This window comes from Astatotilapia calliptera, chromosome 4 (genome assembly GCF_900246225.1).
Source record: "Astatotilapia calliptera chromosome 4, fAstCal1.2, whole genome shotgun sequence".
Classification (NCBI taxonomy): Eukaryota; Metazoa; Chordata; class Actinopteri; order Cichliformes; family Cichlidae; genus Astatotilapia; species Astatotilapia calliptera.
This window is the reverse complement of record NC_039305.1, coordinates 27,515,576-27,540,721: the sequence shown is the minus strand read 5'-3', so window position 1 is coordinate 27,540,721 and position 25,146 is coordinate 27,515,576. Positions and strand designations below refer to the sequence as shown.

The 25,146-nt window shown below is 40.0% G+C and overlaps 1 protein-coding gene across 2 annotated transcripts in view; it reads left to right on the top strand.

The window, feature by feature from the left end:
• pdxdc1 (pyridoxal-dependent decarboxylase domain containing 1) overlaps positions 1-25,146 on the top strand; it is a 33,545-nt gene that overhangs the window by 5,797 nt on the left and 2,602 nt on the right. For both annotated transcript variants that reach the window (XM_026165898.1, XM_026165899.1), the window contains exons 6-21: positions 941-1,130; positions 1,589-1,657; positions 1,752-1,830; positions 2,047-2,131; positions 3,298-3,346; positions 4,008-4,109; positions 4,254-4,379; positions 4,961-5,011; positions 14,473-14,533; positions 15,670-15,728; positions 19,099-19,204; positions 19,647-19,821; positions 21,374-21,492; positions 21,598-21,719; positions 23,806-23,898; positions 25,048-25,144. In XM_026165898.1, the coding sequence (XP_026021683.1) occupies positions 941-1,130; positions 1,589-1,657; positions 1,752-1,830; positions 2,047-2,131; positions 3,298-3,346; positions 4,008-4,109; positions 4,254-4,379; positions 4,961-5,011; positions 14,473-14,533; positions 15,670-15,728; positions 19,099-19,204; positions 19,647-19,821; positions 21,374-21,492; positions 21,598-21,719; positions 23,806-23,898; positions 25,048-25,144 (1,583 nt within the window). The remainder of the gene's footprint in view (positions 1-940; positions 1,131-1,588; positions 1,658-1,751; positions 1,831-2,046; positions 2,132-3,297; positions 3,347-4,007; positions 4,110-4,253; positions 4,380-4,960; positions 5,012-14,472; positions 14,534-15,669; positions 15,729-19,098; positions 19,205-19,646; positions 19,822-21,373; positions 21,493-21,597; positions 21,720-23,805; positions 23,899-25,047; positions 25,145-25,146) is intronic.

The following is a 25,146-nucleotide window of genomic DNA, read 5'->3' as shown; positions in this document are numbered from 1 at the left end:
CCTCTTCATGCAAATGAGCTTGCTATTTTTTAAAATAAAATCTTAAAAATATGCCAATATAGAACAGAGTCCTAATATACTGCCGTTATATTTAGCATCTAATTTTTTAACAGTTCTTCACTCGTCTCCATCGAGTCAACCCTCCCTGCACTCCCTGCTTCACCTCTCTTGTGCACTGTCTATTGCTTCGGTTGGTTATCCACGGGTATTTAAACTCATCCAGCTTCACTCTTATACCTGTCTCCCTCTCATTCACACGCATATATTTGTCTTGTTTCTATTGACTTTATCTCTACCATTCCACGCTCTCTTATACATCTGCGAACACCGCAGAGACTCCGGCCTGACCTCAAGTGTTAACCTATCCATCACCAGTGAAAGCAAGAAGGGGCTCAGAACTGATTGTTGATGTAATCCCACTCGCATCTTGAACCCATCTGTAACACTAGACATCTCAGCACTGTGTTGCTGTCCTCATTTCATGTCCTGTACCGGCCTCATATATACGTCTCTGCCACTACTGACTTCCTCATGTACTGCCACAGTTGCTCTCTTGGCACCCTATCGTATGCTTTCTCTAGATCTACAACAGCACAGTGCAGCTCTTTATCGCCTTTTCTATATTTCTCAATGAACACTCTCAAAGTGTTCTCATCCTAACCTGGCTTTATCAAGTCTTTCTCATAGCGTCATAAATGGCCTGTATTTGTATAGCGCTTTACTTAGTCCCTAAGGAGCCCAAAGCACTTTACACTACATTCAGTCATCCACACATTCACACACTGGTGATGGCAAGCTACATTGTTGCCACAGCTGCCCTGGGGCGCATTGCTGAATCAAAACAACAGAAATATTTCTCATAATGAAATTTGCTTATTTGGACTATTACTTTAATCCTTTTGCACTGTCCAACCGTCCATGCTGCTCATCTGTTCCTCAGGTATGAGAATGGGTCTACCTGCTTTCATGAGGATGACAGGGATGGCCTTGTAAAAGTGTGCCGGCTCGTTATCAACGCTCGCTATGAAGAATATGCCACTGAGGGTTATGTGGTCCTAAACACCAGGCAGCCAGTCATCTATCAGAGTGCCTCCTGCAGGCCTGGTCTCGGACAGCATCTGTGCAGCCAGGTAGGATGGCTGGGACACACGAGCTTTAAAAAAGGCGTGTGTAAATACTTTATAGGAATACACCTAAAGTCACGGTAATGGCAGATCCAATCCTACACTACCAACTAATTTTAGAAGTAGAGCACTATTCCTTTAGTTTTGGGGTGATTAATCATACATTTTTTGTCAATGTATGTAACAATGTGTTTACCTAGCATGATTGCTTCGAGGGGAAAGGCACCAGAGATGACACTGCTTTTATCCTTTGATTCCACTTTTTTTTTTAAATCAAACCTGAAATAATAATATTGTAACTTATACACTTCAGACTTTTTCCTTCATTTTTCCTTTGTTTTTTTTTTTTTTTTTTTGGGGGGGGGGGTGGAAGGACAGTATTACCATTATATAGGATCTCTTGTACTTCATCCAGTTGAATACACAATAGATAGTGATTTTCATGCCAGTGTTTGTATCATTAGCTTGGCCTGCCTCTCTCCAGTTTGTGCACAGTGCCATGCAACACCCTCTTTGGATCCCAACACCAAATGGTAGGAGAACACAGATTAGAAAAACACATACACCTATCTGTCAGGTAGTTTAGATAAAAACTATTTTGGCTTGGATCCTTTTTGTCATTGTCAGGATGTTGCCCTGTTGGAAAAACTCATCAAAGAGGACATAAATGCAGGGAAGCTTCCTTTGTTGCTGATTGCCAATGCAGGTAAATGACAGTCACAGTTTATACATTGCACTTTATATATGTCTGTGCTTAAAGAGTTAAAGATGATACATTTGATGGTAAAACAGCAATTCAGAATGCAGAGTATTCTCTGCATTTTGAATATGAACTTCAGTGACTTAATTATATGTTTTTGATATATTTCCATTCATCCAACCATCCATTCTCTTCCACTTATCCATTATTTTAATTTTTCAGGTACCCCTGGAGCAGGGCACACAGACAAGTTAGGTCGACTGAAGGAACTGTGTGATCAGTACAACATGTGGCTTCATGTAGAGGGGTGGGTAGCTCCTGTCAACCTCTAAAATAGATGGATTGCAAAAACAAAACAATTTCAAATGGATGTTTAGACTGATTTTATATTCATGCAAAGTACATTTTCGATGACCCAGCTTCTGTGATATTATGGTGGCTCGAAAATGATACTTGGTTGCTGCCAAGCAGCTGAAAAAAAGAAGCCAATTTGTTTGGATCAATCCGAACACTATCTGTCAGGTTATGTGGGTTATTGTTGAGGCAGCAGTCTAAGCAGATATGCTCAGACCTGACTCTGGGCATAGACTACCATGACCTGGATGACTGTGAACCTTCACGGACATGTGTGAAACATTTGACATCAGTGAGCCGTCCCAGTCATACGTTCAAATCACCCCAACTGCTCCTTGCTCTCCACACTCTAAGCCCCTTCTCAATGGACGAGCTCTTTATCACTAGCCCTTTCTCCAAGGAAGAGCTCAACTACATTTCTGAGAAAACTAATTTCCACTTCTTGTATTTGCAATATCATCATTTCAGTCAATACCCAGAGCTCAAGGACATATCAAAGGGAAGAGAGTCGCTCAATCAGTGAATTGTCATCTTTACTTTCACATTCAGCTCACTCTTCACCATAGTCAATCAGTACAATTCTGCTATCTGTCTCTCACTCAACTCCCTCCTTACTCTTGAATAAAGCCCCAGAAACCTAGACAGGGTACTCCATCCTTTTCCAGCTGAGAACCATGGCCTAAGACTTGGAGGTTCTCCAGTCTTTGCCTAGTGAGGCTAACATAACCACGTCATCTGCAAAAAATAGACAGGTAAGTAGAGCAACACTTCCCCCTGATGGTTTGCCAGAATTGCTTTGAGGCAGACTGAAAGCCTATATTCGTGGCCTAACCAAACCAAACCACCCCTGCCTGCTGCCTCTCACCAAAGACAACTTCAAAAGAACAAAATTGAGCTCTTCTTCAGGAGACCGGTTCCAGAAATCTAGCTGTGTATTGACGTGATCCCAATTATGTCTAACTCTCTTGTCTTCATCCATTTTCTTACCTGTACAATTATAGCAAAAGCTTGGTTTGCACTGCTCTTTGCCACTAATTCTTGAAGAAAAAGTGGAGTTGTTTTTTTTTTAAATTTACATCGCTGCTGTAATGTTAGCTGATTATGTGTTTTCTTTTTCAGGGTTAATCTGGCAACCCTAGCACTGGGTCAGGTCACCTCTTCTATCATGGTAAACTTATATTAAAATCTATCCAATATGGGGTTATACTACAACTGTAAAAAAAGAAAGCACACTCCATTGAAATTCAAAGGTTTTACATATCAGGACTTAATAAAAATTTTTTTTTTACCGGATTCCCGTTCTTGTGTCCTATGGTAAATGCCAGTTAGGATCCATGTTGCCAGGCAGTGAGCACAGGGCAAACTAGAGGATATTGGGCACTTTACTGTTACCAGTACTACCTTCTATGACAATCTTTTGGCAATTGGAGGTGTTGGACTACCTGTGGGACCTCCATAGGATCCAGATACCATCTCATGCTGCCAGTAGTGACACTGACCCCAGTCAAATGTAAAACAGTCAGCTTTGGCGGTTGTCTCATTGTCGCCCCTCTAGTGCACTTGTGTTCATTAACACTAGAGCAGTTGAAACTGATGACCAACCCCTTTTACTACTTACCAGATATATCCCAAAAGTTTGAATGTCTTGATTCTTCACTGATTAAAAGTGTTCCTTTAATTTGTTTTGAAGATACAAGTGAAAGTTTAGAAACTCAACAGAAATAAGAGCACTTGATTCTCTCCTTCCCACAGCCTCCAATGTATGCGCCATTCTTGTAAGTGTTAATGTAAGTTCTGTGTATCGGTATTGGTCTTTCATGTCTCTGCAGGCAGCCACCAGAAGTGACAGTATGACACTGACACCAGGTCCGTGGCTAGGACTGCCGGCTGTGACTGCTGTCACCCTCTACAGACATGAAGACCCTGCACTGGTGGGCTGACATCATTTTCAGAGAAACTGAAAGAGTGCATATTGTGATCACTTTTGTGACATCTTTTGGTGATCCAGTGGGGTCTTGGGAATTATGTTTGTGCAACTCCCTCATTGCGCTGCGTCTCTGTACTGTGTCTCCCAGTCTCTGGCAGCAGGTTTAACTTCCAGCCACCCTGTGGAGAAGCTACGGGCACTGCCTCTCTGGCTGTCCCTACAGTACCTTGGTCACAATGGAATTGTTCAGAAGATAAAACACGCTACTACTCTGGTGAGGATTACTAATATAGGAAATATGTCTAGGATATGTACATAGCTACATTTCCTATATAAAATGTCAACGCGTCATCTTAAAGACTGCCTTATTGGTTTGTCAAAGCAGAAAACACAGTTACAACCAATGCCCTTTATTTTGCATAGCCATTGTACAGTTTCAGGACCATGGAGGAGCCTGTGATTCAGTATTGAGTCTTCTGTCAGTACAGAATGTTATATGTCACAAGATCGGTTCATTGGTTCAATAGACTAACATTAGTTTTTGTTAGCTAACTAGTAAAAGAACCAATAATTCGTTTTCATTCCTCCCCATATCAACAACCTCCATGTGTAGAACACAAAGAAGCCATCATTTTGTGTGCATGATTACACACATGATTGCTTTGCAATGGCTTTGCAATGATGGCTTTGCAATCACAGTGATTTACTGTCTGCTCTTGAAACAACTGCTCGCTTGAATCAACTGTCTGTTTACAGGAAGAGGGTCCTAAGGCGATTGGTTAAAAGTTTACATTTATTTCAGGAATGAATGCATGACATGTTTGCACATTTGACTTCTTTTTGTCTCCCTCCTAGAGCCAGCTGTTCCTTCAGAAAGTACAATCTCTAACCTGTATCAAAACATTGGTAGGTGAATTTTTCATGTTCTGAAATTAATCATGATGTGTACCATACTAAAATGTGCAGACTTAGCTCAAAATGAAGGATGGCTTCTACGAGTAATGTTAATGAATATGAAGGAATTCGTTTTTAGCAACTGATTACAAAATATCCAGATGCACCTCAGTAAAAAACCCAACGCAACAAGCAAACAAAAAAAAAAAAAAAACGCCACAATTTTGCAGTGTGCAATGATGAAACTGAATATCATTTGCTGAAGTAATAGTTTGTTAAAGTATTTAAATTAGTGTGTGACAAAAATTGTCCAAGATGAGCCGTAAATATCAACAGGATTACAAAATACCTTTTAAGATGAAAGATGTGAAGATGGGTGTGTATTATGGTGTAGAGATGGCACGATACCACTTTTATGTCCGACACAATACCGATATCATAAATTTAGATATCTGCCGATACCGATATGAATCCGATAAAGTGTATTTTTTAATCAATAAAACTGTTTTTTTTAATATCTTGCTGCATTTTGTATAAGTTCATACTCAAGTTTAATAAAAAAAACACTAAAGCTATTTAGTTATACCTGTATGCAAATAATACACTGCACCCAAAATATTTCATAGTTCAGCAATACTGATCAATCTAATAAACTTAAACCTGCACCATCCTCCCTATTCTGGTATTTTAGAGAGTACTTAGCAGAAAAATTTAGCAGCCTAACTAATAGGGCTGCCAACTCCCAGCAAAAGAAAAAAACATAGGGAGCCACACCCCACCCTCCACCTCATGATGCTTAATCAACGTAATCAACTTTATTTTGATGCAGTGTGAAAGAAATTGCACAGAAATCAATTATTTTCAAGAGTAATTAAATAGATTCAACATCTCTCTTCAACAGAATTGCAGACTGCACAGATGGTACCTTCTCAAAGGAAAAAGTACTGTAGCTTACTAGGATATATTAGACTTTATAGTTACTATATACAGTAATGGACTTCTATATTCTTTTACATCAGATAAAAAACTTTGGGTGTAAGATTCAGATAATTATTTATTAAAAGCCAGACATTTTAAATGAGAATAAGAAAGAAAAGTATGTCTTTGTGCCCCCCTTTCCCTGTTAATGGCCTAACTGCCCCCCTGGCTAAACTTTGCTAGACCCGCCCCTGCACAGTTACCAGCCGTCAGCTACGTAGAAAAGGATCCTGGTGTGGAAAGTAATATTAAATAAAATCTAACAGCAGTTTATCAAGCTTAAACATGCTGCTGTTGTTTAGCCGCTGGTTTCCTCTTTCTGGTGCAAAGTGGGCCAAAAACAAACAAGAGAGAAAAGCCGATCAGCTGATCATTGATCAGTTTCATGATTGCAGTAGCAACAGGAGAGGGAGGGAGAGAGAAGAGGCAGTCGCTCCATATATCAGTTGTTAAGCTTAACGTGGGAATGCTTTACTAACATTCAGAGATGAACTTACACACTTTCTTTACTTCTCGCTGGGATAACTTTCTCGGAGATGAAATGCCGGTTTGGTAGCGAGGCTCCAAATGCTCAACCAGACCGCCGACAGGTCTCGCAGACCACAGCCGCTGAGTTACGCCGTGTCGCAAGCTTTGTGAGATGCTTTCCTGATATTTAATGGATCGGATTACATTTTTTTATTTCTCTCCGATATCCGATCCAGTAATTTAGGTCAGTATCAGACCGATACGTAATATCGGATCGGTCCATCCCTATTATGGTGTATTAGGGCCAGGTTTTTATGTATAATAATTATTTGTAAAATGTGTGATTTAAACAAAATATATATATCTTGGGATCTGCTGAAATCCTGAATGCTGAAATGCTGAAAATTGGAAGCAACCTTTGAATCTTATTAGCTCAGAACTGAATAAAATATATATATTTTTAAATGTGACATAAATTGCCAGTAGCATTTGAATAAGACAAAAGTAAGGGATAAATTAAATATTAGGATGCACAGTAGGATTGTACACGACTAGTTGACTAGATATCTGATCGTTGCTATGGTCACACATACTAGTTGTTTAATCTCATTGTTAATTTTAACTGATGGTCAGTTTGGGTAAATAGCTGTGTCATAAATGTTATGCAGCTCTCTGCATTGTTGTTGAAAAGTCTGATCTTTTTGTTAACACTATTGTTGTTAGTTCTTTTAAAGACAACACAATGAGAATGTGGATAGAAGCCGATATGAGCTTTTTTAAAGGTGGATGGGCTCTCCCTTGGCAATAGTGTGAGGAGTTGAGTGATTCAGGAGGGGCCCCAAGTAGAGCTGCTACTCCACCACATCAAAAAAGCCAGCTATGGCAGTCACATCCTAGGTAAGGTGTTCAGGCTGGCCATGTCCCACCGAGGGGATAGATACAGGACATGCTGGAGAGAAATTATGTCTCTCGGTTGGCCTGGGAACACCACATAAGGTGGAGAAGGTTGCTAGAGAGACGGAAGTCTTGTCGTGACACTTTCCATTCGCAAGTTATTAGTTGTTTGGATATGAATTTGTCATATTTCAACTTTTTTGTAACATATTAAACACTGATTTGTTTTAATGTTCTTCTTCTTTGTTTGTTTGGAATATAATGTGGAATATTCATAATGCACAATGCGAGGTGCCACACAGGTAAGTGGCATGAGTCATTATTGAAGGATGTGATTAGTGACCCCCAACATGAAGATGGTTTTGTGTATTCCACGGGCTAGTTGTCAGGCGGCTTTTGCCTCCTGGTAGGGTCTTCCTTGGCAAATTGGTCCTGGGTGAGGGGCCAGACAAAGAGCATTACAGAAGACCCGTATGAGTGTAAGATCAAGGGAACCGTTCACCCTTCCCAGGATGGAGTTACTGGACCCCCAACCTGAAGCCAAGCCCGTGCAGGGGAGCTGAGGGAGAGCGCCTGGGGGCCAGGCCTCAACCCATGGGGCCTGGCCGGGTGCAGCCTGAAGAAGGGACATGGGTCCACACTCCTGTATGCTTACCACCTGCAGGATGCTCTTTCCCCACCTCTCTGGTGGGGAAAGAGCCTGAGCTAGTGTGTGAGGTTGAGAGATAATGACTAGATATAGTTGGACTCACCTCAACACAGGATTTAGGCTCTGGAACCAGTCTCCTGAAGAGGGCTGGACTATGTCCCAGTCTGGAGTTGCCCTTTGTGAGAGGCAGTGGGCTCGGGTGGGTATCTTGGTATCCCCTCACCTTGCTGCCTGTATATTGGAGGTTTTTCCAGTGGACAAGGGGGGTTAGCTCATTTATGCACCAAATGACAGTTCACAGTACCCGGCCTTGAAAACCCTTGGTGGGGTGCTTGAGAGTGCTTCACCTGGGGACTCAGTGAGACCTGAGGAAGGGGCGTGACTAAGAGGAATGGCCTGCCTAATCTGAACCTGAGTGATGTTCTGTTACTGGACTCTTGTGCAAACCACACTTTGTCCATAACAAATACCGTGTTAGAACCTAAAGGTGTCCATGAGTACATGTGGCACCAGGACACTCTTGGACACTTGGGTGTCCAAGAGAGGGGCTGAGCTGAGCTGTCAACTGATCAGCATTCTCCCCCACCACCTAATCCAACTCAACATCAGTGGTGGGGGAGGATGCTGGACAGACCTGGCACACCTAAACATATAGTGAGGGTGGTCTGGGAATGCCGAGCAGAGGCCCTGGTCCCGAGATCTTCAATTTGCACCTTAGGCAGAGCTTCTAAAGGGAGAGGTGGCATTCCAAGGGAGACTAGGGACATTGAGTTCAAATGAATCATGTGCAGCACCTCTGTTGCTGAGGCTGCTGCACTGGGCTGCAGCCACAAACCACCTGTCATGGTGGTAACCGGATGGTGGACACCGGACCACACTGTGTATAGTGCAGAAGTTCACATACAGTGGGGCAAAAAAGTATTTAGTCAGCCACCGATTGTGCAAGTTTCCTCACCTAAAATGATGACAGAGGTCAGTAATTTGCACCAGAGGTACACTTCAACTGTGAGAGACAGAATGTGAAAAAAAAATCCATGAATTCACATGGTAGGATTTGTAAAGAATTTATACGTAAATTAGGGTGGAAAATAAGTATTTGGTCACCTCAAACAAGGAAAATCTCTGGCTCTCACAGACCTGTAACGTCTTCTGTAAGAAGCTTTTCTGTCCCCCACTCGTTACCTGTATGAATGGCACCTGTTTGAACTCATCATCTGTATAAAAGACACCTGTCCACAGCCTCAAACAGTCAGACTCCAAACTCCAAAATGATCATGAGAACGGTGAGCAAAGATCCCAGAACCACACGGGGGGACCTGGTGAATGACCTGCAGAGAGCTGGGACCAAAGTAACAAAGGTCACCATCAGTAACACACTACAACGGCAGGGAATCAAATCCCGCAGTGCCAGACGTGTTCCGCTGCTGAAGCCAGTGCATGTCCAGGCCCGTCTGAAGTTTGCCAGAGAGCACATGGATGATACAGCAGAGGATTGGGAGAATGTCATGTGGTCAGATGAAACCAAAGTAGAACTTTTTGGTATAAACTCAACTCGTCGTGTTTGGAGGAAGAAGAATACTGAGTTGCATCCCAAGAACACCATACCTACTGTGAAGCATGGGGGTGGAAACATCATGCTATGGGGCTGTTTTTCTGCCAAGGGGACAGGACGACTGATCCGTGTTAAGGACAGAATGAATGGGGCCATGTATCGTGAGATTTTGAGCCAAAACCTCCTTCCATCAGTGAGAACTTTGAAGATGAAACGAGGCTGGGTCTTCCAACATGACAATGATCCAAAACACACCGCCCGGGCAACAAAGGAGTGGCTCCGTAAGAAGCATTTGAAAGTCCTGGAGTGGCCTAGCCAGTCTCCAGACCTCAACCCCATAGGAAATCTGTGGCGGGAGTTGAAAGTCCGTGTTGCTCGGCGACAGCCCCAAAACATCACTGCTCTCGAGAAGATCTGCATGGAGGAATGGGCCAAAATACCAGCTACTGTGTGTGCAAACCTGGTAAAGACCTATAGTAAACGTTTGACCTTTGTTATTGCCAACAAAGGTTATGTTACAAAGTATTGAGTTGTATTTTTGTTATTGACCAAATACTTATTTTCCACCCTGATTTACGAATAAATTCTTTACAAATCCTACCATGTGGATTCATGGATTTTTTTTTCACATTCTGTCTCTCACAGTTGAAGTGTACCTCTGGTGCAAATTACTGACCGCTGTCATCATTTTAGGTGGGGGAACTTGCACAATCGGTGGCTGACTAAATACTTTTTTGCCCCACTGTAGCTCCCATGACAGGGTGGAGTGCTCCTGACTTCAAATAAGTATATTGTTAGACAGTAAACGGAATACTTTTTACGGACCTTCTTAATCCCAGTGATATATAATAGAGGAAGTAGAGGAGGAGGATGAGGAAGGTGACTCATCCATCACTGAGGCAGCTCCTTGGTGGCAGAACACCTATCACATTAAAAAATTCTACTTCACCAGCAAACAAAAATCCAGATGAATTCATGGTGTCTCACTTTTTACTTGTATAACCACAACAGAGGCAGTGCAGACTGTCAAATAAAGGCAAATACAGCAAGACAGCTCCTTACACAACACACCAGCTTTATCCCTGATCAGATTTGCACACTGTTAGCCCTCTGCCTTACTGCCACATATTTTAAGTACGAGGATTTCTATAGACAAAAGCATGAATGTGCCATGGGCTCCCCAGTATGAACCACTATATCGAACCTTTACATTAGAGGAAGCTCTTGGCTCTTTCAAAGTGATAACATCTAGCGACTGATACAGATAGTTGGATGATATTTGGGTCAAAACCTGTGCTGTTCACATCAACTCAGTGGAAATAAAAAGTTCATCTTGAAAGATACAAAAGATAATCGTTTTCTGTTTCTGGCCTGTGCTGTTGGATTTGAGGAGGATGGAAGGCTCAACACAAGTACTCGACAAAACTCCCTAAAAAAAAAAAAAAGCTAAGGGAAATAGTTATATACTGTGCAATGCAGCAAGGAGTGCACAGACCTCAACACTGGAGAAACAACAGCAGCCAGATAGCAAAACATAGAAGAGCTACCTTGACAGGACAAGGCTCAGCTCTACACCTAGACTCAAAGGATAAAGGTCACTCACTTGAGGACACCACTGTTCATGTTTTGTAAGACAGATGGTTTGAACGAGAAGTTCACATAGTTCGCATGACAGGGTGTTCTCACCTGAAACTTTTGGTGGCAATAAACCACACCTTTTTTCACACTTTGGCTCATGTGATGACACACTTGATTAATAGTGGGTCCATGACTTCATTCTAGTCTTTTTCGTAAATTGTGGTTATTTGTGGCAACTTGATCAAATGGTCAATAAGATTTAAAACACGTGGAACAGAGGCTAATTACTTTCATAAGGCTGGAAAGAAAATGACTCTGAGAGAGTGATGTTGACAGAATTGAGTTTGACAGCGTGGGAAAGTAAAAGCAATATGAAGCATAAAATCACAGTCTATACAGATGCAGTGAACATTTAGTGTTCTGCTAATGAGCTCTATGGGCATATGTGTGTGTGAGAGAGAGAGAGAGAGAGAGAGAGAGAGACTTCCTTTTTGTATGTTTGTATAACTGTAGTTATAGTCAGTGTGGGTTACTTTGGTTCCAGGGTGTGGTGTCGCCGATTCCACCCATCTCCAGGGCTTCTCTGCAGGATGTTCTGGGTTCTCTCATGCTGTCTATTGTACGTGGGGCCAAGCCTCTGCCCATCTTCCTCTCTACTCTTTCCCCAGTCCCCTCTGTCCTCCCTTTTCTTGTTTTGATTTTCTTCTTACTATTAATCACCATTTCCCTTCACCTACATCAGCTCAACAGTCTTCATTGGCTAATGGATGGACCACTTCTTCTTAATTGTTTATGTTATTCATAACTCAGGCATGTTCTTTGAGGTACTTCAGAGAATGCCTCTCTACACTCGAGTTGTTGCATTTGAAAAAAATAATTGAGTCATGCACCCGTGCCTTTACTTGGCACTTAAATACATGTCGATGTAAGAGTATTGATGTTACTAGAACTACAACTTTTTTCAGTCCACTAAGCTTGCAGAAATAAGTAGTAAATAAGGTATTTCTTCAGCTGTTAAACATGATGCATAATCCTCAGTTATGGGGTTGTTGTCAGGAGTTTACATATAAATTTGGGCTTTTAATTATTTCTTTGAACTGTTCTTTTTTCATGATGGGAGATTATGCAGCATACAACTTTAATAACTTGGGTTTTAATTGGATATTTCCTCTAATCAAACGTGCACATAAGGGCTCAGATATATGCATACACATAAATATGTCATTTTAATGGCTTGGTTTTCTGGCAAAGACACAGCTTTTAAGTATAATGGACAAATCTGAGGTCAGGGCATTAGAAAGGCCAGAAGCTTAATATTAGCCTGCTTTGGTTATTCCAAAAACAGTTTTGATATGAGTTTGGGATCACTATCCTGTTGGAACACCCTAGTGTGTAAGTTTCAATTGTCTAGCTGTTGATTGGAGTCAAGTTGAAGATTTTCAAGGTAGGCCCCCTTTCTTCATTATTCAGCTGACTTTGTGCAATGTATCAGTACCACTAGCAGCAGAATAGCCCCAGACCGTCATACTGCTTGAGAGTTGGTTCAATGTTTTTAGTTTTGAAAGCCTTACCTTTGTCCTTCTAAACCTTGGGGTTGCTGTAGAGCAAGTAAGGTGTGTGAATATTAGGTAAAAGGCACTTAGGTGTAGAAAAAAGTTCCTTTATGAATAGGTCTGAATGAGGCATGTTGTATAAAGGACTGAGATGAATTCTACTACTTACTAACATTCTCAGAGCTTTCCTTGAGGCATCCTTGGTTTTGCAATATGATAGCTATTATTGTTTAAAAGAAGATACAAGCTGAGAACAAAACCCTATCTACTTACTGCCCCTAGTTTGGAGGTGTGAAAAACTTGGATAATATAAAAATGAATGGCCAGTTCTGCCAGATTGAAGGGGTTCACCCATGCCTTGAAATTTCACTTGGATAAAAGAACAATGTGTCTTTAACAACCCAAGCATATTTGAACTAATTATGACCCTTACATCAAAAGCAGAAACAGTAACCTTCATTTCAGTTCAGTTCCCAGGCATGATGCTTGCCTTAACCTATCAACTGAATGTCACTGTCTTTGTGTTTTAGCAAAAGATGACTTGTACCACGTGCTGATTCGCTGAGATCAACTGTCTGTTTAATTGAACTCTGGCTAATCCACTAAGCTTGTCTCTAACATTAAACACGCATGTAGTGTTATATTCTCAGAACTGCTTTGTCCAGCTGTGCAGTTCAGACTTTTAAAAAACGGTTTTACAGTGATATTGGAGCAATGCTGCTCGGAGTTCTATAATGATCATTTGATGGCAACCATGGACCACTGGTTCTACTTGACCTGCAGGGAACTGATTAAGTTCTCATTAGAACTAGTTGCCCTGAAGCAGTGGTTCCCAACCCCCAGGCCACGGACCGGTACCGGTCCATGAGTTGTTTGATACCGGGCCGCAAGAATTGAGGCTTGGGTGTTCATTAACTCGGTTTCCCTGGGTCTTTTCCCGTGTTGTCGTTGTGTGTCTTATTTTGAAAGAAATATTTGTGCGTTACCATAGCAACCAGAGAGCATTAAGGGGCAGAGAGGAGGATGTTACTCTCAATGTTGTTGGTGCATTTTTAGGAGGACGCTGCTAATAAAGTTACACAATTACACAGTGAATTGACGTTTATTATTATATTTACAAAATACCACAGTTTTCGTCTTGGTCCTATCATTTTATTTTGTTGTACTTATCCATGGCACCGTAAAGGCTGGTCCGTGAAAATATTGTCAGACATTAAATCGGTCCATGGTGCAAAAAAGGTTGGGGACCACTGATCTAAAGGGAGCCAATGCATTTATATGCAAAATATCTCCTCAGGATGTTTTGCATATAAACTGCTTTTTTGGACCAAGCCGTCAGCAAACACTAAAAGCTGAGTGTTTCAGTCCATCTTATATTTTTTTTATTCATTTGTTTAGTATACATCCATTCATGATGGCATCATGTTTCCAGTTAAAACTAGCTGGCATCAAGTTAAACCAACATTTAACCAGTTCTTTATTGGTCAAAGTGTTCGTTTAGTGGCCAGTTTATTTGACCAGCTAAATCCTCTAAGCTGGAGCTTTGATTTGGCTGCTTCATACTGTGAGACAAGGACTCACTTTACCACCACCATACAGATATTACTTGATAAGTAATACAGAACCTCTATGTCCATCCATTACCACAGACATAATACATTCAGAAACCATGGACACCAAGCGTTGATGGTTAAATATGTGTTTACACTGCACCCTTTCATTTTATGTTAACTGTTTCTCCATGTTAAAAAGTTACGATGTGAGTAAGGATGCCTGACCTGTATCTTTGTTTGTCCTACAGGTTGAGGATGAATCAGACTCTCCTGTGGTGCTATTCAAATTTAACCAAGAAGAAAGTATTGGTAAGACTTTCATGCTCTCAAAATGCAAAAATAAATCAGAAGTTCTATTAAAGACTAAGGATAAGATAAGACAGTATTTAAGACAGATGAATAATTATGAAACTTGAGCACAGCAAGGCAAATATTGCCAGCTAATGACTTGAGCAGCCAGTGTTTGAAAGCTACAGTCTATCAATCAACAGGTCATCTATGGAGGATGTGAATGTGCGATGTGGTATGGAAATTGTGATTTTAAAAAAATTTGAGTTCACCTCCCATTAGCAATGATATTAAGGTGTTGAAAAGTTTGAGGATGATGAATGGACTGTCATTTCTTGGGAATGGGACATTTCGTCATCATTTCTTCTACTTGCTGGTGTAGACCTGCTGCATCAATCTTCCTCTGTCCTCCAAAATGTTGCCCTCTGTTTTAATAAACTACAACGCTATGTAACTCTTGAATCAGAATCAGAATACTTTATTGATCCCTGGGGGAAATTTTTTTTTTGTTACAGTGCTCCATTATAAACCAACATAAACCAACATTAACAAGACAGACAATACGCTAACTAAGAATAGTACAATATATACATATATATACATAAGTCACTCATTAATAAATAGCTGGAAAAGAAACATGTGTAGTTGTAGCAACTGAACTGAATTGAACTTGCGATACTGTAAAATGTCTTGACCCACCTCTTCTTATTTCTTTATATTTTGATAGCCAATTAGGAAGTAGTTGGAGCAATTTATTATAACAGTTCAAAATATAGAAAAACATTGAAATACACTAAATAAGGCAAAACAGAACTCTCTATAACTCTCTTGCTATTTTATAATGTCTTTAATTAATCTTCAGGAATAGTTGCCTGACTTTTTGAAGTCTGGTATTCAAAGGTGTTTTTTGCCTTTATTCTGTGTGAATTAGATATAACAAGGTGCTGATGGGCAAAGGAAAACTGTGAAAGCCTGCTCAACACCACTTAAAAAAATAGAACAAAGTTTCCCTCCTTCAAAGCATACAGTCTTTACATGCATTGTTGCTCTTGCGAAGAATCAACTATCAAAATGAAAATGACTGAGATGTGACATCCAAACAATAAGATCACCATACACAGATATCGATCTCGCTTCCTTCTGTATTGTGTGTTTAGCATCCAGTGAGAGTTTCTGTGCTGGAGAAAAAGAGGTCCTTGATGCCTTCAACAGATGGGTGAGTGTTCTTCTTTTTTTAACATGTACTGTAGCTTGCACATTTGCGTCTATGCTAGTCAAAGCTGCTCCAATCTACTATCCCATGTAAGTGTCTAAAACATCAGTTAAAACAGAAAATGTGAACGGTGACATGGAAGTGTTGTGTCCATCATGCACTCACTGAGCACTTTGCTATTACTGGGTTGGACCCCTGTTTCCTTAAATCTTCGTGAATGAAATTGAACAAGATGCTGAAAAACATTCCTCAGAGTTCTTGACATCACACAGTTGTTGCAGCCTTTTCTGATGGACATCTATGATGACACATCCCAGATGTGTTCTATTTATGGAGGTCATCTCAGTACAGTGGACTCATTGATATATTTGAAACCAATTTCAGATGATTTGAGCTTTGACACAACCCATTAGACACTGTGGTCATCAACAGATGGACAAATGGTAAAGAGCAAATGGACTGGTTCTTACATAGGACTTTTCTACTCTACCCGAGCACTGAAGCGCTCAAATTTGGCAATACCCATATTGACTACAACTGTGCATTTAAACAATGCTCAGTTGTCTTACCTACAAGTCACATTTTAACCACATATTCATATAATGCTACACACTTTGAGCACTGTATCTACTTCACATCCACAGTCAATTTACAATTTCCAGTTAACATTCCAGAACAAAAGTGAAAGGCAGAGGTGGCAACAGTAAGGACATTCTGTACTTAAGTAGAAGTACAAATACCGCTGTTAAAAACTACTCCAGTAAAAGCTGAATTAGTGATTGAACTTCTTTACTTAAGTAAAAGTAAAAAAGTACTGGGTGTGAAATATACTCAAAGTCAGAAAGTAGCTCTTTGGGGGAGGTTTCTATTCGTGCAAAGCTAACTGAACCTTGTCCTATATTAACTTCAAAAATATATTATTTTCTGTTGCTACACTGTAGAGGGTCACTTTGCCTTTACAGAGTCAGGGGTTAAAGTGGATTCAGGAACTGGGGGAACCCTAAAACTGGTTGTAATGGCTCAGTGTGGGGAAAAGAATCATCACTAACAATCATTTCTATTGTGAGCTCCAGTAGATTAGTCTGTGCTCTTTGCGGATGTTCACGACTTAATTCAACAACATATCAGCAGATGTTTCATGAGTTGTCCTGGCAGATCCATTACACTGACACTACACTGTTTATGATGGCTTTTTTCTAGATAGTATGAAGTTGGTATCAAGGTGGAATTCAGTCAGTGGATCTAAGGATCATCAGCTAAAATTCATATTAATCTGCTACATTTGATGTAAACTAACTCTGACCATGAATCCACAGTCACTGTGCACCAGTCACACACTGGGTTTCTTTGCGGGGGGGTTTTGCATCACAGTACAACAAACTAAACTGTTTATCCTGCACTAAACTATTATTAAGCAAGTATTTTCATGCAACCTTAAATAGCACAGTTAGTATAGCTTACTTTGTTTTGCAGGATGTTTCACAATATGAAAATGTCACATGTGCAAACCCAGTATCTGATTTTAAAACATGAGGACTTGCATGTTGTAATGTTTGCATGCCTCAAGCATTAATGATGACACCTTCAGTATTTCTCAGTTCCATTCTTTAATTCTCAGGCTTGCAGCGGCAATACAGTCTGCAGCGCTAACTTGTTCCTATAACATTTTTTCGTTCTTTCTTCTACTAATTTCCTTCCGCCTTACATTCGACCTTTTCAAAATAAAATATCTGTAAACATCACACATGTAAGCTTTAAAAGTGTTGTTTATCAAATCCCACTGAGCAGGCCTTACCTTTAAATCTAAGCTCTCTCCTGTCCCGTCTTTCTTATCTGAGAGAAGTTGACTCTTTCTTTTTCTCTCCCTGTGAAATATAGCAGCTGGACCTTTAGCTAGCAACACAGACAAACTGCACACAAACAGTTTGTGCGTTTGCTGATGTTTGTTGAGCTGTAGAGAAATTGCATTTGAAATGATCTGACACTTAAAGAAAAGTCATTACCTTTATGCTCATTCCTCTTCAGTAGGACTCGCTAGATGCCAAAGTACCACAACCTCAATGTATGGACACCCGAGGTCGTTCCGGTGTGTGGCAACAAAAACTAACTCCCCTAAAATGTGTCAAACCAAAAGTAGCGAGTCTGTTTTACGGAGTAGAAAGTACTGATATTTGTTTAAAAATGTAGGGAGCAAAAGTAAAATGTGGTCAGAAAAAAACTACTCATGTAAGTACAGATACCTGAAAATTTTACTTAAGTACAGTAACAAAGTATTTGTACTTTGTTAATTCCCACCTCTGGTGGACGGAAGCCAAAGGAACCTGTGGAGGCACAGAGGAAACGCACGACTCCACACAGAAAGGTCACTGAAAGATTTGAGGACACGGCACAACTGTGCCTCATATTAGTAATCAAAGCATGCCAAAAAATGCCTGACACACTATTATAATGTATTTATACCATCAGTGATGCCAAGGATCAAGTTACTCACGATCATTTGTGATTTTTACAGTTAAAACTGATCAGACCAGGCAACAGTTGCCTGAAGGTTCCTTATATTGCAATGTAAAGACCTTACAATAGTACAGAGAAAACCCCAAAAGTGAGAAGAGCCCCTATTGGCAAACACTTGTTGACACTAGGAATGAAAAAAATGGATTTTAACAGTATGAAATCCCAAGCAGAGCCAGGCTCAGGGAGGGACAGCCATCTGCTGCGACACAGGAAGTCCCCAGCAGCCTAAGTCTGTTGGAGCATAAATAAGTGAGGATACATGGCCACCTGATCCAGCACTAACTATAAGCTTTATCAAGAACAAACAGTTTAAGCCTAATCTTAAAAGTAAACATGGTCTCCTAAATCCAAACTGGGAGCTGGTTCCACAGAAGAGGGTCCTGAAAAAACCCAATCTACTTTTATATACCCCAAGAACCACCTTCACTTTCAGCCAGCAGCCAAAATGGGTGAAATCTGCTCTCTGTTTCTAGTCCCTGACAGTACAGCAGCATTTTGAAGGCTTTTCAGGGGTTTGGCTTAGGACAGTCCAGTAATAATGAATTACAGTAGTCCAGCCTAGAAGTAATAAATGTATGAACTAGTTTTTCAGCATCACTCTGAGACAGGATGTTTCTAAATTTAGAGCTGCAGCCATTTTTTGTTTTATATGCAATATTGTCTAGCAACATTTTTTTAAAAGAAAAAGATTTTTTAATTTCTAAATTTGATATTTTGTCTTTGTACCAGTTTACATTGTTTAAATTGTGAGCTTGTCTAAACTGAACCTTTTCCTATAGGTCCCTTGTCCTTCTTGTTTCTTCAGCAAACTGAATTATATATATGTATTTTGTTTCTATTTTTTTTTCTGTTGGGGTAGCTGGGTGAAGAGCTGGCTGAACTTGTTCCCACCAGTGGAATAGATGTGGTGGAGCTTGAAGACGAGGCCACCTGCGTACGCTTCAGTCCCCTCCTGACAGCTGCAGGTAACATGAACTTGTGTTCACGTTACAACATTCTGCTCTTACTTATATACAATATACACTTCAATAAGGAAAGGGGGGAGGGGGAAGAACAATTAGAGAGCACATCAGATCTCAGTGGGGGGAAAATGCAGGCTGGGTACCAAGGATGCCACATCATTTGACGAAAAGGACATAGTAATAGTTGGTGTTCAGGCTGCTGTTGCTATCCAGTAGAAGTCTGTGCCTCCCCAGATCATCACCGACCCACCACCAAACCGGTCATGATGAATGATGTCACATGCAGCATAACATGTGACACACAATACATATTTATGCAATGCTTTTATCTATGCCTAAACACTTTTTATCGGGTAGGGCTCGATTCACTGACTGTTCGATCAGCAGATAACTACCACCTGAGTAGTTAGGAGACATGCAACTCTCACTTCTCATTCCCTTCTAGTTCTGGGGACCCGGGAAGAGGATGTTGAGTCCATTGTGGAGAAAATGACAGAGCTGGTATTTGTAATGAGCTCCACAATGTCCCTCAGAGAAGACTTCAGAGAGGAAACACACAAACGTTCACCCTCACTCAGATACATAAACGAGTTCGCCTGGCCTGGACTGGGAGTTGTCCGGTAAGGGTGCATGCAGCTTACATGAAGTTCTTTACTAAATATGTTATTTGCATATTTATTAATCAGTAGTAGTAGTAAGATCAAAACAAAGACGTAAAATGATTTATACAGTGCTATATAAAAAGCACTTAAATATAATATATTTAAATGATTATATTAGAGAAAGATAACCTGAGTAAATACAAAATATCGTTTTTAAATGATGATTTCCTTTATTGGCCCTTGCCCTGTGTAAAAAGACTAAAATCTCAAAATAACAACACATCGTGCGAATCATCCCACGAGCGCATCGACGACTTATCCAGGATGTCAAAAGCCTGACAACCAGTTATCAGGTTCAGGAGGCAGTTATTTTTTCACAGAAGGCCAAGTAGATTTGGATTCTGTTGTTTAATAATTGAAACCATTATTTAAAAACTGCATTTTGTATTAACTCAAGTTATCATTGTTTGATATGAACATCTTTTTATTGATCTGAAACATGTAAGTATGACAAATACACAAAAAATGAGAAATCTGGAAAAACTTTTTCACAGCCTGTATATCTTAGTTGTATCAAGACAGTGCATATGTTTGTTATTTTATACATGGCTCAGTTTCCATTGACTAGTAAGTGACAAGGTGAGATGATTTGTTAGTCCTTGTAGGAACTTGACTGAAGTCCACAACCGTAATTTAATGACTTGTAGAGACTGGCTGATACAGCATTTGTAAGACCCATTCCAATACAATACTGATGTTTGGTGATATATTGTCTTTTTTTGCTTTCAGACACACAAAGTAAATACATTTGTTGTGTGTAGTTATTTATTTTTTACACTCCCCACAACTCTGCTCAGATTGGTTGTAGTGTTTGTGCCAATCCAAAGAGCTGTTCTGCCAACAGTGAAGTTGGAGAGTACCCTCGATGGGAAAACCATGCAATATCAACACTCATGACATGGATAAGGGGTGTTCTTCCATTTCCACTTTATTTTCAAATTTTCCTTAATCAGCTGTTACAAATCTCGATACTGATAAAGAAGCAAATGGCTAATGTCAAAATCAATTAAAGTCAGTGATATTAGTCTGCCAAAGTTGGTCACACTCTGACTGGACATGGTAAAGAAAGGGACACATGTATGCAGTTAAGGTCTATTGCCATCAAGGCAGAAAGCCGAGCATCGAGTCCAAGGAACTCTGTGGTGGGGCATTTCTTTGCACTGGTCAATGGATATTGATGGATGAAGCCAGACAACCATATTTATTAAAATTCCTTCATCTTATCATGTCCTAATTTGCTGTTGTTCCATAGCACTAGCATAGCAGACATGAGAAGAAAGGAAGCTCAGTGTCACATAACTAAAGCCTTTATCTGTTTAATTAGTTAAATTATCATCACTCTAAGAGAAACTATCAATGTTGCATATTTAATTTCTGTCTTTTGGTCTTTAGCCGTATTCTCAAATTGCTTGTGACAATTTGAGAATACTGCTAAAGACAAAAAGACAGAAATCTGTTTGTTTTCAGTAGTTTTCACACTTGTGGATGTGATTGATGCTGTGATGTTCAGGTATGAGATGCAGGCTAATGGAATGGATGAGGACAGGAAGAAGCAGGAGCAGGAGAAAATTAACACTGAGCTACTCAAGAAACTGCAAGACCTTGACACTGACATCCTGTTTTCCACTGGTGGGTACCTCTACTTATCTGAGAGGCTTTTGGAAAAAGAAACAAAACACTGTTTTAACCATTTCTGTTGTTCTTTCCTCTGTTTCTGTTTGTTTCATTTCTCAGGCCCTGAGTTCGTGACAGAGCAGGGCTGCATTTTTGTGGGAATGGTGACAGATGATGTTGATGTTTCAGACCTGGTGGATACAATAGCTGCCCTGGGCAGGGACATAGAGGAGAGCGGGAAGGTAAGTCCTGCTTTCAGTTTGCAGAATATTTGAAAATCTTTAGATGGCGTTTGCAGTTAATAACTTGTTCCCAGTTCTGATTCAGTTGTTGCTGTATTGTTGGCAAAGCTGCCAATCTGTTTACATTAGCTTAACCATAGATCTGCAGCTAGCTATAAGGTAGCACACTATTGTTTGTCAACTAACACAAACTGACTAACCATCTAAACATCTCTGATATTTCTGCCTTATTTTATATCTGAAGTTATAGCAGTGTTATATCTTTTTATTTGCATTACTTTTTGTTCACTGATTTTAATAGATTTGAAAAAATCTGAACCATTTTTATCTCTGTTGTAACTCTCTACTTGTTTGCTTTTGGGAACTGAAGGAGCATTTGGCTAATGATACTTGACTTAATGAAGTGACAAATCTAAAAAGTGACAAATTCACTGAAATAAAGTGATCTCTTGCTTTTGATCTGAGAAAGCGGTTTCACGAAACCCTCGCCCGTTTGCATCCATCCTTTACATTACTGCCATCTTCTTGGCTGTTGTCACTGAAAGCTGCACTTCTTTTGTCTGTCTCCTGTTAACAATGATTTCAGCCGGGCAAGCTGAGAGCCAGCAGCTTTTTTCTGGGGCTTTGCACATGCATGTGTGAATAGACCTCTGGTCTTTGAGGGTAAACTAGCTTGTGTGCTCTTACCATCTGCACAGATTAGCATATATGAGAAATCACTTAACTGAGTGAATTTAATAAACTTAACCAGTGTTCTGACAACACTCCATCTCTATTCTTCATCAGTATTTTTCATCTCCCTTTATCGATATTAATAGTGCATATAATGCAGCAGGTGCAGGCTTTTTTCGTTGTCAAATTTTATATCCAACTGTACCAAAGTGGCACACGCCTTACATCCTTGGGTTTACCTCTTTCATCTGGTTTAAAGCCAAGGAAATCCCAAATTGGTGCTTTGTATTTTTTGGCAGCTAGTTTCTCTATGTTTGGACTTGTTCTGTGTTCTAAACACGCAAATCAGTCTGTGCATGATTACATTGCTCCGCCCATCAGAAAGTCACCTGCATGACCCTATCATTTATTGGACTGATGAATGTCAGTTGGAAAAATTGTACATATCGCTCAACCTTATCCTAGACAGTTTAGGCTGATGTGATATTAGGGCTGTGCGATATGACCAAAATCTCATATCCCGATATAAAACATCTATCGTCCCGATAACAATATAAATCACAAAAAATGTAATATTTTCTGTAAATTCTGTGAATCTAAGGTAGGTGAAGTGTTTCCAGCTGGGCATCGTGTACCTGGAGTCGAATGTTTTAACCGATGCATGAAACTATACATTGTTAGACATAAGTTGTAACGGCCGCTTATTACACTTAGTATTTATTACACAGCCTGTTCTAACGTTTGAGTCTAAGGTTTATTTTTTAGCACCTCACGACTCTTTTTTTTTCTTTTTTCTTTTTTTTTTTGCTTCTCATCCGTCAATACTCTGCATACTTTTTCACGTGATTCCGTTTATTTTGAAAATTCTCAACAGGATCTTGAGCTTTATTCTGAAAGGTTTATGTGGAAAATAAACAAGCGGACATGCGGTGGTGTTAACGTCGTTGTTGCTAACGACAACCCATAAAAACAGTCTGTAGTGTGGTTATATTAAATATAAGAGAAAGAGAGAACTTTAAGAAATTAATATAGCCACTACAGTGACCATCAAAACGATGAAAAAAAATATTGCCGTAAACAGTTTATTTTGCGACACCACGAAACAAACAATAGCGTAAAATGAAACGATAGACGTTTTTATATCGTCATCCGATATATATCGTTACATCGAACAGCCCTAGGTGATATAAATATCCAAGAATTCAAAAAGTAATTTACTTAAGTTATAGCTACATTCAAAGTTAATAAGATTGTTGCCTAGGGAAACTGTCATCTGGAATTTATGAATGGTTATTTATTGCTAATACTTTTATAAAAACATGTCAAAATGTCTGGTACGAGTTGAACTCCAGGTTTGGCTTATTCTTCATTAATGACATTTACGTTTATAAAGCAGTGATTCTTTTCTGCTTAGTTGCTGCAGAACATGACAGAGGTGGTGAGGAAAGGCATCCTGGAGGCAGAGCTGCAGCTGCAAAAGGCTAATGAGGAGAAACTCGTGGAGGAGGTGGGTGTGTGCGCGCGTGCATGTTTGTAGTGGAGTAGGTAACTTAAGATCATAGGTTAAATCATTCACAAGTGGATACAAGTACCAAAACTGGTGAGCCCAGCGTAAGCTGACTTTCAGGGTCTGAAATGAATGATAAGCTTCAAACATAGAGATGTTTTTTGTCTCCTCCTGTTCTCGGTCTGTGTTAGTGTAACTGCTTACATTAATCTGAAAACAGGGGTATAGTGAAGTCATTGTAGAAGCAGTGCCTTTTGTTTCAACCAAGATGGGTGTAGGGCATGTTACTACTCTAGGCATTTCCCATGAATGTCCACATCACCAAGGGGGTAAAAGGGTAATCCATCAACTGTGATAACACCTATATATCAAAATGTAAATTCCACTTTCCTCCAAACTGCAAAGATGGGAACAAATAGTGTTTGTTCAGTTGTTCCAATAAGGCAAAAAGATCTCAATTTTAAGTTTGTCAGGAACCTCAGAATAATCAGTACAATTTATTTCACTGGGAAACCAATTTAAAATAAAACCACAAGTTTCTATGTGATGGATTCCTTTACACTGTGTGGCCGATATCAAGTCTCCGCTGAGATTTGGAAAGATGCATCAACTTGCAGGTACACAGAGACAAAGCCCAATCACTATTCCTATTAAACTCATGGGAATGGACGCAGTTAAAGAAATGTGAAAGCAATGTTGAATTTTCCATTTGCATTTGTTTCACAAGTCAAGTTCAATCCTTGTTGCCCATACATAACTTAATGGTCACTAAAATTTGTACCTGTGATGTTGAGAAGTTTTTTTTGCAGTTTTACTATTTAAAACAAAAAAAGTATTACTTAAAAACTTCTCAAGAGCCTCCCAAAGGAAAAAAAAAAACAGAAATCAAGACAATCAGCTCTGAACTCCATTCAGTCTCTATCCAACGGTTGGAATTAAATGTTCTCTGTGTTGGAAGTAGCAACTTTCTTTTTGTCTTCAGATTAATAGCTTCAGAGAGAAAAGCACAAGTTCTGGTGCTTGTATACACTTTTGAAAGATTTGCTCGCTGCTTCACTGTGTGTTCCAGTACAGATGAATAAATGGGAGTGTGCCTAGACTGAGTTGTGTGTTGAAATGATGAATTGTAACTCCTGCTGTGTATTCTAGGGAATGCTGAGACAGCTTCCTGTGGTTGGCTCTGTGTTAAACTGGTTCTCTCCGATCCAAAGCTCCATAAAGGGACGGACATTCAGTCTTGCAGCAGGT